Here is an 18,134-nt window from a genome sequence, read left to right as displayed (position 1 = left end):
TGTTATGCACATAGTAGCATCTATTGTGTAGTCACCTCTTCTGAGCCAGCCCTGACGTGACCACCAAGAGAAGGATGGAGTCAACTTTTTTTCCTCTTTGGACTGATTTTTGCCCAATCTTCACCCAATATCTCTATGACTTCAACTGGGAAGGCTCCGTGATTGATAACACTAACAGAAGAAGGCACCGAGCTAATTAAATCACACTGCTGCTTCCTGTCACAGCCTGACCTAATTTTGACACTACAAAGCTTATCAGCAGAGTATCTATTGAGTTAAGGGAACTGTAATGCTGTTTCTAGGAACAGATAGATTTATTTCCCCCCCCCTCCCCTTACAACTCATTACACTGCTGTTTATTGTTCCTCCTGCTGGGCAGATATTAAAAATGTATGATTTATGGCATGTGGTCTCTTTGTGACATAGTGGGTATGCTCGAGTTGAGAGGAGGATGGGGAAACCTCATGAAAACTCTTCAGATGTGAATGTGGGCTGAGATCCTTGTCTCTTTTAAGGACTCCTTTCTTATTTTAAAGTGATTTGAAGTAATAAAGCGGTCGCTTGCATCTCCTGAGCCGCCGCACTCCTCTCTCCTGCTCGTTGCGGGATCTCATCTGAAGGCGGCACGGACCCCATTTTGTGCTGGTGAAGCACAAGGTTTTGTGCAATTTTTGTTGTTCTGCGTCTGCACACAAGTCCAAGCGTGTAGATCCCGAACAAATTAAAATGTACCAAAAGGTGAAGGAAGGAGGAGGAGAAGAGAAGGGCTTCGCTTTCCAGCTGTCACTGGCAGCTGACGATGCTCCTTGCGGATGTTCAACCCTCATCAAAACAACCATTTATTCATTGGTCTCTTTAATTTGGCGATGTCAAAGTCACACATAAACACAGATTTTGTGCCCTAGAAACTTTAGAGATTAATTTAGATATCATGAATAAATACTTTGTCGAGCAGTTAGGGAACAGTGCAATCACATCGTCTAAAACCCTTTCCAATAAGAGTCAGAGTGATTGTTTATTAATAAGAATACAGAAGTTGAGAATTTTTTTTTTATATAAAAATACGTTATGGTAAATGTTGTGATTAAGGTCAAAGGAGCTGCCAACACATTAAATAAAAGGTCAGACAGGAGCATTCCTGTTGTCCAAGGCCTTTTATTTGCACCAGAGGTACAGAAACACCAAGTGGTACAGCGTCTCTTTCTGAGCACTGTCCCAACTCACTTGGTTATTGCATTTGCTGGGTGAGCAGCTTGGTTTGGAAAAAGCACCGTTTTCTACACTCCTGCACTGCGTTAGAAAATGAAATTTATTCTGCATGTTTCCCTTCATCACAGCGTCTGGTTTGTACTTGGGCTTTTTCATTAAGTGTGTCTAGGTGCCTGCATACATATTCCACTTTGGGCATTTCTGATTTTGCCTTCGCAGAAATTTTTATGACTTTTATTAGACTGGGGAGCTTGTTGCAAGTTGAAACCCAATTGCTTGTGTAGGTGCCTACGAGTGTGCAGGAGGCGGAGAAGGGAAATAAATGGGAATTGCTGGAGAAGAGCAGCCAACCAAGGGGACCCGCGGAGCGTCGGGATGTCGGGGGATGTGGTGGAAGGTCAGGCTGGCACCGTGTTTCATTTGCAAGAAGGAATCTCGACACCATACACCTTCTCTTTGCAGCGTAAGCAGGCGGGGTTGTTCTGGCTTTCGTGGCTGCGGCTTTTTGCGTGTGCGCGTTGCTGCGACGGATCCTTCCGTGTAATATTCACCGTGTATAATCACGAGACGTGTTCTTCTCAAATGCCGCAAACCAAATAAATGCCAGATATATATTACTTTAACGTAGTAAATCCTTGGAGGCGTATTTTAGAAGCAGCTGTAATGAATATTCCTGCGGTACAGAGGGAGGTGACATTTCATAATTCTGCAATGTCTTCCAGACCATAAAACTTTAAAACTTAAAGAAGTAAGAATATTTTTTATTTTCCTTTATTGGTTTAATCTCCTCTTAAAACGGTGTTTTTTGGCCATAATAATACACAGGGGAGTATTTTTTCTTTTCTGTACTGCCTTCCCAAACCTAATGGATACAGAGTAGCGGCATAGACACTAAAATGAAGGACATTTCAAATGTAATTTGAAGTTATATGAATATAATATGAATGTAAATGTAATATTAATGTAATACGGATTTAAAAGGCAGCAGGATGTTGGCATAATGTTGCTGACTCTTCTGATTTTATCGTAAGCCTCCTGATCTGTGCTGAACCTTATTTTACCTTTCTGCTCCGTGGCTCCGCTGTAGCGTTCCCGTGGTTTATTATTTATACTGTGGGAGATGCTGGAAGCCCCAGTCATGGCACAGAGCTCCACGGGAAGAGCAACCTGGAGCCATGGTACCAAGGGAAGAAGGATAGGTTAGATTTGTTTCTTCTAAGCAATAAATAGCATTTTTAACCTTGCAAAGCACCGGCTGTGCATGGGGAGGCTGCTGGGGCTGTCAAACAGGTCTCCTGAGCAGCAGGAAAGCAAAGCTGAGGCAGCTTCTGTGTAGGGAGGCAGGTGGTTGAGCTTGTCTGGCTAAATGTGACCTGTGTCACCTTGTACCCTTAGGCTTGTGAGCACACCAGTAATGCAGGAAACATCTGTTCTTCTGCCGGTGCTCTGCAGAGAGGCTCTGCCAAGGACAGCTCTCTTAAACACTTGCTGAAGAGGTTGAGCTAGGCCAAGCGCATTGAAAAATGAACTAAATATAGTAGACTGAGACGAACGCGGGCAATGCAAAGTAGCCGGGAATATCGGACTTAGTCATTATAGCCTAAAATAATTACTTTCTTCCTGTTCGTTTAGTTGACCTGACACTGTCAGGGCAACTTGGGCTGGACACGAGGAAGGAATTGTTGTCCCTGAGGGTGGTGAGAGCCTGGCCCAGGTTGGCCAGAGAGGTGGTGGCTGAACCATCCCTGGAGACATCCCAGGCCAGGCTGAGCTGGGCAACCTGAGCTGGTGACGATGTCCCTGCTCATGGCAGGGGTGGGACTCAATGGCTTTGAGTCCTATTGGGCTCAGCTATAATTGTTCTGCTTGTGATTTAAGAGTTCAGTGAGGACTCTAAGACATGTTCACTCCTCCTGAACCAGGGCAGTGCACTTTTGAGAAGAAAAGGTGAATTATTGTGTCTTGAAAACTCACCAAAATGACATTTTATCTCTTATATTTAGTTTGTTACTTTATTTGGTGGTAGGACTGGAAATCACCTTTCTTATGGTTCAGAAATAAAGAGAAGTGTAAAGCCAGCAACGTGCTTTGGAGACTTGTTGGAACAGCTGTAATTTGTACATGTGGTTATTAGCAATGACATTGTGCTTTTCCTGCATCTACAACATGTAAAACAGCGTAAAGTCCTGTAGTTCAGGTTGCACATACAAGAAAATTAAAGTAAGTGTTCTGCTTGAACTTAACCTCTGCTCCAACTCCTGATCCCACCGTGACAGCAGCAGGATTTTGGTATCGACTTTGAGAGGAAGTAGCATCGGTCCCACTGCTTCTCCTGCTTAATTTTAATAGTTTAATTAAGACTTTTCATTTGCATAAGTAGTGTGATACATTTAGAAATATATATAATAATAAAAAAAAAAACAATAATGCAGAGTTCATTTGGAAATGGAAACAAAAATAACTGCAATGCAAATGAGTTTGCAAAGGTTTCATTCAGGGGATTGCCAGGTGTTAATAAATAGGGTGGTAATCTCTTCTGGCGCCAAATGTGTGCTGAGTGAGAAATAGAGTGGAAATGGTGGAAATGCCAGCTCGGGGTGCGTGGGGGTGGACGTGGGTCGGGGTGGACGTGGGTCGGGGTGGCCCTGGGGTGCAGGTGCTCACCTGGTTTCTGTCTCTGGGTCTTGCAGCGCCCCCCACGGTGCGGATCGTGCACTCGGGCCTGGCCTGCAACATCGAGGAGGAGCGCTACTCGGAGAGGGTGTACACCATCCGCGAGGGCGAGACGCTGGAGCTGACCTGCCTGGTCACCGGCCACCCTCGGCCACAGGTGAGTCCCCGTCCCTGTCACCCCTGTCCCCCTGCAGGTTGGTTTCACGTTCTGCTAAGGACGAGACTGGTGCGGGGTGGTAGAGATCAATGCAACAGGCTCCAGGTGGGGGGATTTGCCCAGCTGCTGGTTTTATATTGGGATGTTACAGAAGAAACATCAATGATAGAAAAGTTCATGGCTTTTTATGAATGGCTGGCTAGGTACATCGTATCCCCGGTGATGTTTAAAAGGTGTTTAGACGAGGTTCTTAGGGACATGGTTTAGTGCTAGGGTTAGGTTATGGTTGGACTTGATGATCCTGAGGGTCTCTTCCAGATGAAATGATTCTGTGATTAAAATAGACAAATCACGGAATCCCAGAATGTGAGGGGTTGAAGGGCCCTGGAAAGCTCATCCAGTGCAATCCCCCATGGAGCAGGAACACCCAGATGAGGTTACACAGGAAGGTGTCCAGGCGGGTTGGAATGTCTGCACAGAAGGAGACTCCACAACCTCCCTGGGCAGCCTGGGCCAGGCTCTGCCACCCTCACCGGGAAGAAGTTTCTTCTCATATTTCAGTGGAACCTCCTGCATTTGAGTTTGTACCCATTGCCCCTTGTCCTGTATTGTACTGTAATGTGGTGTCCTGATGTGGATGTTTGAGATCCATGGGGGTTGGTAGAAGGGAAAGGAAAACTACTGCGAGGACAGGGACAGCTGGAGGAAACATTCCACACCAGAGTGAAGGGCTGGAGAGGGGCACATGAGGGCTCGGGGAGTCTCAGTGTGCACCTGGGTCTTGGATGTCATTGGAACCACAGAACTGCAGCCCTGCAGAAAACACAAGTTAACCAGAAATAAGTTACCATTTTCCTAGGCCTAACTATCATACAGCATCAACTTCAGAGCAAAAAAATCTTGTCAATCTGCACTACGGCTGCCCTGCTCTGTCCCCTCATCACCATCCCCCCTTGCCCAGGGTGCCCCATTAACAGGTTATTTTAGGTCAGGACCATATAAGACTTGTGCAAACATGGTGCTTTATTCCCCCTCTGCCCTGCTTTTCCCTTTCCATCTCTTCTTCGCTCTCTGTTGCCTCGAAGTGGCCACTGCCACTTTGTCTTCTGCTGTCTCCTCTCATCTTGCTCTGTTGGCCAACAAGTTGAGTACTGAGAGCTGACGACACGTCTGTAAAGACCTGAGATCCCCACGTTTCACAGTGTGGATATTTGTATGAGATTCTGACTGCTAGAAAACCTCACAAGGGTTTTCTTAGCAAGGTGGTGAATTAAACATCTCCCTCATACAATCACATAGGACAGGCGGGAGCTGTGAAGTGCAGGGATCTGCGATGGGAGATGGGGAAAGGGGAGTCACCGGAGACCTCAGGTCTGCAGACAAGTGATGTTCCTCCCAGGAAGGAAAGATTTGCCCATTCTCTGCTATTTGTTCTGTAGCTGTTTCCAATTTAATTAGAAGATTTAAGAATAAAGAAGCTGAAGTTTAACCTGTGCTGTCTCCAGGGAAGGCACAGGTCAGGCTCTGCCTTAGAAAGCTCTGCTTTAACTGCACACAGTTGCACTCTCTCAGCTGCAATCGCACATTAAAGCCAGATTATAAAATGAGCCATTTTTCTTTTAAATTAAGTGATCTCTGTCTGTTCTTTGCCAGGTGAAGAAGAACAAAAAAACCCCACAAAACCTAGCCAAGTGTCTAGATGTTTTGATAACACCCCAAATGAGAACAGTGATATCTTAAAATCACTGCTGTTCTTATGAAGTTTAGTATTCAGTGCCTCGCGAGGTATGAAAACTATTTATTGCCTTGCTATTGTGCTCTCTCCTGTGGCTGGTTGTCCTCTTTGCTTCGACAGGAGGTTGGTGGCTCATGGAACGTTGCTGGGGAGATAAGGGGACGATGCTGGTGGCTCCTTGTTGGAAGAGCCAAGTGAGAGACTCTGAGTTGATACACACCATGTTCACAAACTTATTATAATGCTGTTTTAACAAAGCACTGGTTGAAGCAGGATCTGTTAGCAGATTTGCTGTGGCACAAGGTGCTGTTCAATGTGGTGGAGATGGGATCTGCCCTGGGCTGGCTGCCTCTTCCACCCACCTCTGAAACAAGTCCCTGTCTCTCAGTGCCTGTTAGTAACGTTGGGTTCATTCTGCCTTCCTGACATTTTCTTATCTGGGCTTATTGAACATCATTTTAAGCCCCAAAGCAGCTGGCTCTAGATGGAGCAGTTTTTGGTGTGCAGTATGTTTGAGTGGAAGTAAATACACATTCGTGTGCAGGTGGAAAAGAGCAGGTAGACTGAAACTGATACTTCCAGTGAGCTTCCTTGGAATCATAGAATGGCTTGTGTTGCAGGGACCTTCAAAACTCATCCAGTGCCCCCCCTGCCATGACAGGGACATCTTCACCAGCTCAGGTTGCTCAGACCCCGTCCAGCCTGGCCTGGGATGTCTCAGGGATGGTTCAGCCACCACCTCTCTGGCCAACCTGGGCCAGGCTCTCACCACCCTCAGGGACAACAATTCCTTCCTCATGTCCAGCCTGAATCTCCCTCCTTTAGTTTAAAACCATCACCCCATGTCCATGTCATAACTGGTCCTGCTAAAAAGTCTGTCTGCATCTTTCTCATGGGCTCCTTTTAAGTCCAGAAAGGCCACAATAAGGTCTCCCTGGAGCTTCTCCAGGCTGAACACCCCAACTCTCTCAGTCTTACCTCATAGAAGAGAAGATTTCTTCCTCAAACCATCTCCTCCATCTGCTCCAGCAAAGCCGACCCGCAGCCTGTGAGCTTTGGTGCAGCCCAAATCCCAGCTTTTCCTCAAACCTGCCCGGAACAGCTTTCCAGCGAGCGGGGCTGTTGTCATCCGCAGGAGGTGCTGTGGGCCAGCTCTGAAAGCTGCCAGCTCAATCAGTAACAGGGCTCATGATGCTGCTGAGTAACAAAGCTCATGATGCTGCTGATTAAAAAATAACCCTCTTAAACCAAAATGTCTTAACAAGAACCCAACCACGTATCTGCTGCTTTTTTTTTCTTTTAATAAAAATATCCATTTTTTCTCATCTGGGGTTCAGGCTGGAAAATTGATTTCTCTTCATTTCACCTGTTTATAGATTTTCCGTGCCAGCCGCAGCTCGGTCTGCTCTCTCACGCTCGCTGTCATGTTACAGCTCTCCGAGACTCGGCATATTTTTTACAGATTAATTGCCTGAGAATGGGGGGATGGTTGTGGTGGTCTCAGGCGGGTGATTGCAGAGTGAAATACAGGAGGCTTGGCCAGGCTGTTTTTGAACATCAGCCCTTTCATCACCTTCCTATTAAATTTCCATTCAATTTTAAAGCTCCAGAAAGTTAAAAAAAAAAAAGGCTAAGACACCATAAGACAGCATAACTTTTTGCGTTACTGTATTTAAACTTTGACACGTAACTGTGGGAGCCACAGCCCTTTGGACTTAGGGACATGGTTTAGTGCTGGAGTGAGGTTATGGTTGGACTTGATGATCATTAGGGTCTGTTCCAACCAAAATGATTCTATGACTTGTTGCCCATGAAATTGGGCTTCTCTTAAACAAGAACGCCATGGATCTCACCAACCTCGGCGTTGCTGTGGTCAATGGAGCTGCTGGGGAAAAGCATCGATGGAGGTGAAGCAGCTCAGGGTGGTGTGAGATCAGCAGGATGGCGCTTGATGTTTCCAGCTGTCTGAGAATTATTCTGACCCGCCAATAATTGGGCATTTTAAAGACTGATAGTATTTGTTTTTTATGTGCAGAATTTCTGTATTGAACTCGGTAATATATTGTTGTTGGTTTCCCAAGTTCAGACGACCTTCAATGTGAGGTGGGTTTGAGGGGAAGTATTGGCAGTATTCTTCCTATTCTTCCAGATGGAGGTGGTGAAAATAGAGTTTTATCTTTCTTCTTTTCTGCAAGAGACCCATCCACATTTGGTAGTAATTGCCAGCATTTTCAGTACTTCAATTTTTTACCGATTTTCGCACAGAAGGTTATTATATTTGGTTTGCAAATTTTATGGAAATTATTTTCAAAATGCTATTTTATCAGACCCTGGGAAGTGAGTTTATAAAATATGTAATTATGTATCTATTCTAAGAATATTATTCAAGTTGCATGTGTCTCTCAAACTTTTTTCAATTATTGGCATACACAGAAAGTCCTTTTTGTAAATGCTGTAAGAAGTTGGCAACTCTCCCTAGACATAGATAAAATCCCCCATTGATGTTCGCTGTATTTCTGACCCCCAAGTCAAGAGTGGGCAGAAAAATGGTTGTTGCTTTGGCCATCACAAGTGATGCCATTAAAGCTAAACACAGGCTGCCAGGTCGACACCTGCGTGGTCCCCGTTGCCTGGAGATGAGAGCTCAGTTTGGGGTTTCAAACTCCACAAACCTTGTGCTGGTTGGTTAACGGGGCTTCTGCTCCTGCCCGCTGAGGGCTGGGAGCAGCACTCAAGGGAAAAGATCCTTAAATCCATAAGGCTGGTGTTAGTAATTAGCTTTATTTAGTGTCCTTAAAGTGAAACTGTGGTAGTACTGTTTACAAGCCTTCAATTTTGGGAATAGCATTTAAGAGCGGGTGCGAATGCTAAAGCGGGAAGTTCTTCTCTTGATTTACACACCGAGTTTGGTAATTGAGCACCTTAATAGCTGGGGGTTTGGAGCTGCAGTTAATTACAGCTGCAAAATTAAATTCTCTTTAAAATCATGGACTCCACAAAGAATTTTGTTCTTGTTTTGGGGGCTAATTAGCTGCAGTCGCCTGCTTTCCTGATTGTGAGCTCACAGTAGGTCTCCAGAACCATGGAGAGGCAGCTCAAAAGCCAAGTATCTAATGGTTAGTAGAGGAAAATCTCCTGTGAATGTTTCTCCTCTGGGTCCTTCTGCAGTCTCAGCCAGATGGGGCAGCTCAAGAAGCTGAGCCTACAGAAGGACCAAGCTGAGCCCTTTGACCATAGAGGACATCAGGACTTGTCTGATGTTTGTCCGGTCATTGCCTTCTTGTTGGCCTAAAGGAGCGTGGTGGCTCTGTGCCTTAGGGAGGTGACAGCGAGTTGAGGTGATGCCATTGCTGCAAGGGGAGATGGTCCTCAGGGAGGCTCCAGAGGCTCCTCTATGTGTTCTGGCAGCCTAAGAACCTTTCTCCTCAAGCCCCACCATCCCGTGGACCAGCCCCAAGGAGAGGAGAGCACGCCGATGCTCTGCTGCAGCCTCCTGCTCTGCAGAACTGCTCTTACCAGCACAGTCTCCATCTCTTTTCCTTTCTACCTCTAGGAGGAGAAACGGATGGGTTTGTTTTATTTTCTCTTTCATGGCAGTGCTCCTGCGCGCTTTACCAAAGTGCACGTTTATGCCTTTTTGTCTTTCGGAGCGTTGCTTTTAACTTTTTGATCAATCGATGTAGTTCTGCAACAGGCTGATGACTCGTATGTGCTGCCTTGTGATCTGCTCCGAGTCGTGTTGAAGTGACGCTGCTCTATAGGGGCCTCCCTTTGAAAACGTGTCTTCAGATTCACTGGCCTCTCACCACACGCCGCAAAATCCTGCTTGTGATCGGTTACAGGCGGGAGATGGGGAAACTCATGTGTTCAGAGCGGTGGTTGCGCTTTCAAACTGGAAACTGTTTGGAAACTTTGTTTTACGATTTGTTAAGGTCTAATCGGTATCAATGAGGCTTTTGGGGAGAATAATGTAAGGCTACAGTAATTATTGCAGAACAGAATTACAAACACATGCTGTTGTTCCCCAAAACTTATCCACACTCATAATTATACAGAAGGCTCTGAGCACCCCAGTATATCATTGCATTATGTTATCTGTGCAATGATTGTGTAGCATTTGATATATCACCACAATTCATAATTTGCAGCATTCTTACACACAGCACTCATCACTTGATCTATTAAATGTGCCATTAGTTGCCATAGAAACTAATTTTCCTTGGTGAAGTTTTTAAACTGCCATATCCATGTTCAGGTGAAGCTAATGGTGGGTGGGCAAATACCAAATACAACCCCTCGGTTTGGATCTTTGAACAAAATTCTGCAAAGCCATTTGCTGTCTGGGCATAAGGGGAAGGTGACTTTTAGTTAGACTAGTGAGGCTCTCCTGCACAGCCTATGGAGGGATGGAGCTTATTCTGCATTCCTTGGAGGAAGGAATTGTTGCCCTGAGGGTGGTGAGAGCCTGGCCCAGGTTGGCCAGAGAGGTGGTGGCTGAACCATCCCTGGAGACATCCCAGGCCAGGCTGGACGGGCTCTGAGCACCCTGAGCTGGTGAAGATGTCCCTGCTCATGGCAGGGGGGGCACTGGATGGGCTTTTGAAGGTCCTTTCAACCCAAACCATCCTGTGAATCTGTGCTTGTGGTCTCAGTTTGTGGTGTGCCCAGATGCGCCAATGTCTCGGTTCCAAGAATCCTGGTGCAACTTCAGGACTCTCTTGCTTGTTTGTCTGTCAATACTGCCCCTCGTTGTGATTTCTGACCTGTAGATTCTTTTTTTTTTTTTTCCCCACGTTTAACGCTTATTTCTCTTCTCAGAGCAGGGGGAGGGTGGTCGTGAGCACTGATGACGACCAATGGTAGGACAAGGGGTAATGGGTGCAAACTGGAACACAGGAGGTTCCACTGGAAGAGGAGAAGAAACTTGTTGGGGTGAGGGTGGCAGAGCCTGGCCCAGGCTGCCCAGGGGGGTTGTGGAGTCTCCTTCTGTGCAGACATTCCAACCCGCCTGGACACCTTCCTGTGTAACCTCATCTGGGTGTTCCTGCTCCATGGGGGGATTGCACTGGATGAGCTTTCCAGGGCCCTGCCAACCCCTGACACTCTGGGATTCTGTGCTGCATCTGCAGGACTCAGCAGAGCTGTGAATTGAGGTGCCGTTCTTTAAGAAGAACAGATCTGAGCTGCTCACAGCCTCAACAGCAAAAATGGCATGTAAAGTTTAATTACGGATTTCTTTTAATGCTGAACGACGATGGGAACACGCGACTTTTGTAGCTAAATGTGAGCTTTATTGAGTCAAACACTTACGCAGGGTTTTTTCCAGCATAAAATGCAGGCTAATTTAGTCATGAGTCAGGCTGGATTTTGTCAGGTGTTCACTGAACATTTGTAAAGTCTTCCCATGAACTGAGGAGTGTCATATGGAATCATCATCAATTTTCCTAACAAGAACACAATTATTGTAATAAGGCTGTGCAGAATGCGGTAGGAGAACAGCTGTTCCCGTGTAAGGAACCCCCCCTCCCACAAATCGCTTCCTTTGGCCACATCAGCAGTTAATAAGAATCCCTATCAATTAAAATAGAAAATGTAGCACTCGCTTTACTCCAGAGCAGCCTTTTGTGCTTCAAAGAGAACATCACGGGTGGGGTTTTTTGTTTGTTTATGCAAAATGCTTTTTGTATTTTAATAGACGGAGTGCCGGCAAATGTTAATTCTTTGTGCACTGTAGTAAGGTGAAGGTGGGATTCTGTTCTGAAACGTTAGAGAAGGCTCCGCTAATCACACTGAGTAATTAAGGTGGTATGCATTTTAAATACCGAAGGTGTTTCTATAAGGTGCCGCAGTTACACGTGTCTGTTGATGGAGATACCGCGCTGCTTGGCGAGGAGCTCGTTTGCTGGAGCTGGAAGGAGATGAGTGAAGCACTGAATGGTATTAATACCAATTAATTAATACAAATCCACCGCCTGTCACCTCCAAATGCTCATGGATCGGGGTTTTGCAGTGCTTGGTGATATCCTGATGGACCATGGGTGTTTGAAAAGGTGCCTTTGCTTGCTTCTGGACCTCATTTATTGATATTGTTAATAAATATATATCTTTTCTCAGTGGTAAATCTTGCATAGGCTCAGCTGTGGGAGGAAGGGCTTTCCTGAGGATGACTGTGGGAGCTTTGAAGGAAGAACAGGCAGAGGTGGTAAAAGCAGTGAGGAAGGAGGATGTCTGGGGATGCTGAGACCCAGCCATTTCTGTTGATGATAGAATTGATGGTGAAGGTTATAAGACTTTAGACTTCCAAAAAGCGAACCAGGAGAAAACACAAACCACCCCCAAAAGCTCTATTGGACATGGAGTCCTTGCCTAGCGGCAGTCTAATCCTAAAACCTCACACTTAAATTGTAATTAATAAAAGGGTGTTGTGGAGTTGTCCTGGTTTAGTGGCAGTTGTAGCCTCTTCTTTGTGGAGCACAGAACTTTTTGGGCAGCAGTAACGAGGAAGGTCCAGCATCCTTCGCGTCCATCATCCCCTTGGGATGCAGGTTTTCACCATGACCCTGAGCTGGATGCTATGGTTGGGGCCATCAGGATGGCTGGTGACCTTCCTGGGGCTTTCATCCTTAGGGTGGCAACAATTGTGTTCCCTCTGTAACTATTGAAACATAATATTGTCTTGAACAACACCATATTGCTATGGTACCACCATCATATGCTGCAAACAGCACGTGGTCCCATGGAACGTGTTGTGAATGTGTCACTGAAAGAAGCGTAAAGCCATGTGATGATAATTGAGCCCATCGCCTGCAGGAAGCTGGATTAGGAGACACATACTTTGCAAGCTAATTAAAAAATAATGGAATTCTTCAGTTGCTTTATTCAGAATAATCCGAGCAGTCGTATCTTGCTGACTCTCCTGGTTCCAGGAGGCTGCTGCCTCTTGGCAAGGAAAACGTTTGCAGGTTTCTAAAATGGGCTCAAAGTGGTGGGGAAAGAGGTCGACTTAAATCACGATAAACGCAGCATCGGGGCAAGCGAAGTGTGTGTTTGTCACAGTCTCTCCGTTGGAGAATGTTGAGCCTTGGCCTGCGAAAGCATCAGCAATCACCAAAATGAGACTATCAGAGGATCACGCGGAGCTGGGAATGACATCCAGGGTGGTGATTTTTACCGTAGCAGCCTCATATTGACCCTTGTGGAAGCTTAAAAGCTGCCAGAAATCCCTTACAGAAAGTTTCCGATGAACGCAGAGCACGGATCTCCCATCATCGGAAGGAAAACAGCAATATTGTCTCACTTTCTGAAATATGGATGCATCTCTGAACAGATTGTATCCATCTTCTCCCCTTCCTCTGCATTTTCCCAATCTGTGCTCTCTGGTCTTTGATTTCTGTCTGTCTGTTGTCAGCTTTTGTTTTTCATTTGTTCTGGTGGTTGTTAAAAGGTAGGACAGTGACTGAAAGGCTGCAGAAGTGGCTTTATTTCCCATCGCTGATGAACGTGCTGGTCTCATAATAAAAAAGGGGGTGCGTGGTTTGGGGATGAGGTCTGTTGCTGTGAGGTCTTGCTGAAAAATAATGTATTTAATGAGTGAAGAGATTATTTAATAACGCAGGGAAACATGCAGCACGTGCAGATCTGCTGGGGCTGAAGCAGAAGGACGTTCTGGTAGCTGGTCTGTGGAAAGGCATCTCCCAAAGAAACACTTGAAGGTGCTTTTCATGGAGCAGAATAGGGAACCGTTCCTGTTGCTGTGTACATAGTGAAAGATGTTTTCCTACATCTGCCAATAAAACCTCAGAGCGGTGAGCTCCTCATATTTCTTTTCCTAGGGTTCTTGGTTGGAAACCACATTCATTTTGCTGTTCTTTTGTGTTCTTCTCCAAAAATGATATAAGTTAGATCCAAAAGTCCAAACATACATTAGTGCTTCTGAGAAGGTGTGGAGGGTGTTGGTCTTTTCTCCCAAGTAACATGCAATAGCATGATAGGAAGTGGCCTCAAGTTGTGCCGGAGAAGGTTCAGATTGGATATTGCAAACAATTTCTTCATGGAGAAGTTTGTCAGGTGTTGGAACAGGCTGCCCAGGGCAGTGCTGGAGTCACCATCCCTGGAGGGTTGGACAGAGATGAGGTTCTCAGGGACATGGGGCAGTGCCAGGGGTAGGTTAATGATTGAACTCAATGATCTTGAGGGTCTCTTCCAACCAAAGTGACTCTGACTGCAAACTTGATGCTGGTGCCTTCTACACTTCACTCCACAGTTTGTATCTAGAGCTGATGCCCTTCACGTGGAGGTTTCTGTAACACCAGCATGAGCTTCCATGACTGACAGTTCAGTCGTTGAACATCAGAGACTTGGTAGTTCTTCCAAGCTGCCTTATTATATCCCACTAAATTCAGGGAGCAGAGGGAAGATGGTGCTACAACACCATGATTCTCTGTGCAGTGAAGTTACTGTCTTGTGGTCTATGTATCTGCTTGGTCTTGAAGACAGAGCTGTGACAGCAATGCCTTGATGGCACCTGAGGAACAGGAGCAAAACCCTCATCTCCTGAGGCAGGTCCTTCACAGAGTCCCAGGATGCCAGGGGTTGGAAGGGCCCTGGAAAGCTCATCCAGTGCAATCCCCCCATGGAGCAGGAACACCCAGATGAGGTTACACAGGAAGGTGTCCAGGCGGGTTGGAATGTCTGCACAGAAGGAGACTCCACAACCCCCCTGGGCAGCCTGGGCCAGGCTCTGACACCCTCACCCCCAACAAGTTTTTTCTCAAATTTAAGTGGAACCTCTTGTGTTCCAGGTTGAAACCATTGCTCGTTGTCTTACCATTGGTTGTCACCCAGAAGAGCCTGGCTCCATCCTCCTGACACTCCCCCTTTCCATCTTGATCCCCAGGAATGAGTCCCCCCTCAGTGTCCTCTTGTCCAGCTCCAGAGCCCCAGCTCCCTCAGCCTTTCCTCACACGGGAGATGCTCCACTCCCTGCAGCATCTTGGTGGCTGCGCTGGACTCTCTGCAGCAGTTCCCTGTCCTGCTGGAACTGAGGGGCCAGATGGTTGCTTTTGCATTTTGAAGAAATAAATGCTACTCACAAACCTCGTGCATCTGCGGTGTCTGATGGTGACAGAGTTTGAACAAGTTGGGTTGTTTCTGGTCAGACCGTGGAAACAACCCTCCTGTCGTTGTTCTCTGGATGCTTTGCAGGGCACGAGTGAGTTTTTGGGCTGGAAAAACCAGGTGCCTTTTGCTGAGGGCTGCTCTGTGGTTTATTCCCAAGAGGTGCTGAAGAGATCTTGTTCTATTGTTGTGTTGGGCTTCTCCCTCCACCCCCCAAGCTTTTGGAGTCAGCTTAGGCACATGTGGGGCTTTATTTTTTGTTTGGTTGGTTTTGATAACTGTTCTGTGTGTTAGAAAAAGCAAGAAATCTGAACTTGACGAGGAGAAGTTGAGCTTTAAATAGCTTAACTAATCTACGTGTAAATGTTTGCCTTCCCAACCAAAAGCAATTAAAAAGAAGACTCAGCTGTCTCTGTACTAATTCATTTGGTACATGGCAATTATTTGTTCTGGCACTGTACTACAGCTGCAGAAATAAAGCTGAACAGAACTAAAAAATGTGACTTTTCGGACAAGTACAGGTACATTGGTTGTTGTAGAGGTAGCTATAAAAAGTACAAGGAGCTTTAAAACCCCTTTTTAGGGTGCAGCAGCATCCTCCATCAGAACGAGCAGGAACAACTTGCGTGTTTTGTTCTGAATTACATTCTTCTGAGTGGGCCGTTATTCTTCATAAGGGCAATTGAATGTTTAGACTCTAAACAACAAGTATTGCCCAGATTATTCTTATTAGTGTGTTTTTTCTTCTTTGTACGTAAAAATCTCGTTACACCGGGTGACTCTTTGCACTTTAGTTTTGAGTAGTTTGACTCATTCTACCTCTGCTTCAAAGGTACAAGTTGGCACAGTCTTGATAGGTCCTTATAAATACTTATAGCAACATTATAGGCTGGATCCTCTTTCTCTGGCACATTTCAGGCTCCAGGAGATAAAAATAACAAGTGCAATTTTTATTTTTCCCCTCCTTGTGTGTCTATCAATCAAAATGATAAAGATATTTATGACTTGCACGTTTTAATGGTGTAATTATATCTAATCATATGTTCAAATGATTCCACATATGAACACTAATTACATAATTGAAGACAATTATGCTAACTAGGTAAATACATAATTAACTAAAAATCTCTTGTAAAATCAAGGAAATTTGCACAACAGCCAAAGAAAGTGAAATGACAATAAAAACCAAAGAACCCTTTAGGCTGACAACTCCAAGAGCCAACCAAGTGCATGGTTGGAGATGACCTGGTCGTGTCAATTCTGGGGAGCTGAAGTCGAGTTCAGCTGCTGCTTCTGTTCCGTAGTCTCCTTGTAAAAGGAAAGTGGATCTTAAAGCAAAAAGCTGTAGCTGTGTTTGTCTGGCAATGGTTTTTCTGGTTTTGGTGGTTCATTGGATTGTGGTAATTGTGTTGTGTTTGTGGGTTCTTAATATCCAAGAAAGAGAAAGCTCAAAGCTGGTATGTTTGTTCCTATTTCAATGCAACAGTGCAACCGTAATACATGAAGACCAAGCTCATTAAAGCCTCATCACGAGCCCTGCAATGCACTTTCTCCGGACACACCAGCTTGCCTTGCACAGCCTTTCCCACTGCAAAAATGGGTTAAATCATGTACAGCAGAAACGTGGTGAGATGTCCAGAGCCTCAGGAAACTCCCCGGTGCAGAGGAGCATTTGGGGATGGATCATCACTGTGTATGGGCAGTGCTGAGTTAGTGGCTGTAGTCCCTTTTCCCTGTGCTATCAACTTTTCAAGTTTTATACATTCCATCATTTGAAGCTATCTTCATTTCCCTTTGGAAATCATCTCTGTTCTCTGTTGCTTAATAATGCCATGATTTCCTTAGCCTTTACAAGTCTGCTCCCGTAATCCTAACCTGTTATTTCTAGTTGCAAGCTGAACCAGGTTTGGTTTGGGTGGTTTTTTTAATGTCTATTTGCAGTTCTTCATATGGGAACTGTGCCCGGATCCCTTTCCTTGGCACTCGTGGGAGTCATTTAAAGGTGTGCCAGGAAAGCTCAACAAGACATGAATGATGCTATTTGTGATCACGGGAGGGGTGTTTTTGGGTAAATTTTCTTCTGGTTGGGTTCTGAATTGGAAATAAGCTAAAACGTCTGAGTCAGTAGGATTCAAAGATAGGCTCAGTTTCTTTTCTCTGAGCAAAGGTCTTGCAGAACCTTTCTCAGCTCTGCAGGGCCGAAGAGACTCAGACCATCTCCAGTGTTGTTTAGTATTGTTCTAGACTTACTTGCTGTCCAAAGGAGACTTGGCCACTTCATCCTCTGAAGCAAAGAAAATAGAGTGTACACAGAAACAAAAAAGTGCCTACAAAGGTGGGGTTTGGTGTCACTGGCACTTTCAAGAAATAACCAGGATTTTCCATCCTGGCTGAGCCCGGATGTCCCTTGTCCCATCTCCTGTCCAGCACTTGGACCATACAGGTATTACATGATGTGCTTAATTGTCCACCAGTCTCTGGTGTTTTGGGATTGCCTGAGGAAAAAGGTTGAATCTGATGACTTTAGTAACAAGATACGGATAGATTTAGTCCGTATGAATGAATATTCTCTGTTTGGAATCAGTTAAGACCCCCTGGGCTTCACGTCACTGTGGTGTTTAATAGTTTGTGACTCCTGGTTACACAACACAATTATATGTTGTATTTTGAAAGACAAAAAAAAAATGCAGTTTGGATAATTTCAGTGTATGCTTCTGATTTTTTGTTCTTTAATTTTGTTATTTGGGCTTGACGCAGTATGTGTGACTTGTGCTCAGCAGCTGCTGATCTCTCCTGGCCCCAAGTCCTGTTGGTAACGTTTCATCCCCAGCTGCCGTCTCAGCCGAGCTGCCAACTCTCCCTTGTCAATGTTTCCTCTCTTTTCCCTTTTTCTCCCTCTTTCCTCCCTTCCCAGCTCTCCAAGCAAAATCAAATGTCACCTCCGTTCTTTGTCATCGCGGCTGAGAACGCGTTAAATCTCAGCATCTCACTCTCCTTTTTAGCTCAATGCGGCCGCGAGGTGTAATTCAGCGTGTCCGAGCGGTGGCTCCTGGGGAAGGAAGATAAAGCGCAGCTGATGTTGCTGGATCACTGAGATTTAGAGTTAAATTCAGAAAGATGTCTGGAAATCAGGCAGGTGCGCATCTCCAGGTCTCAGAGGGACGCAGCACGGGCTGTGCTGGAGGAAATGCTGATAAAGTCCAGTGCGAATGGAAAAGCAGAGCCGGGTGGTCACCAGCTTTC

At 45.6% G+C, this 18,134-nt stretch overlaps 1 protein-coding gene across 1 annotated transcript in view; it reads left to right on the top strand.

Annotated features, from left to right (window-relative positions):
* The window catches only part of MDGA2 (MAM domain containing glycosylphosphatidylinositol anchor 2), a gene marked incomplete at both ends in the record, with an annotated part of 293,058 nt that overhangs the window by 111,752 nt on the left and 163,172 nt on the right, over positions 1-18,134 (top strand). Inside the window, one exon of the mRNA XM_082058279.1 lies at positions 3,900-4,039. Coding sequence (XP_081914405.1) covers positions 3,900-4,039 — 140 coding nt within the window. The remainder of the gene's footprint in view (positions 1-3,899; positions 4,040-18,134) is intronic.

Source organism: Streptopelia decaocto, assembly GCF_964273445.1.
Source record: "Streptopelia decaocto genome assembly, chromosome: 7".
Classification (NCBI taxonomy): Eukaryota; Metazoa; Chordata; class Aves; order Columbiformes; family Columbidae; genus Streptopelia; species Streptopelia decaocto.
Note: the sequence above shows the minus strand (reverse complement) of the source record. Positions and strands in the feature narration are given on the sequence as shown.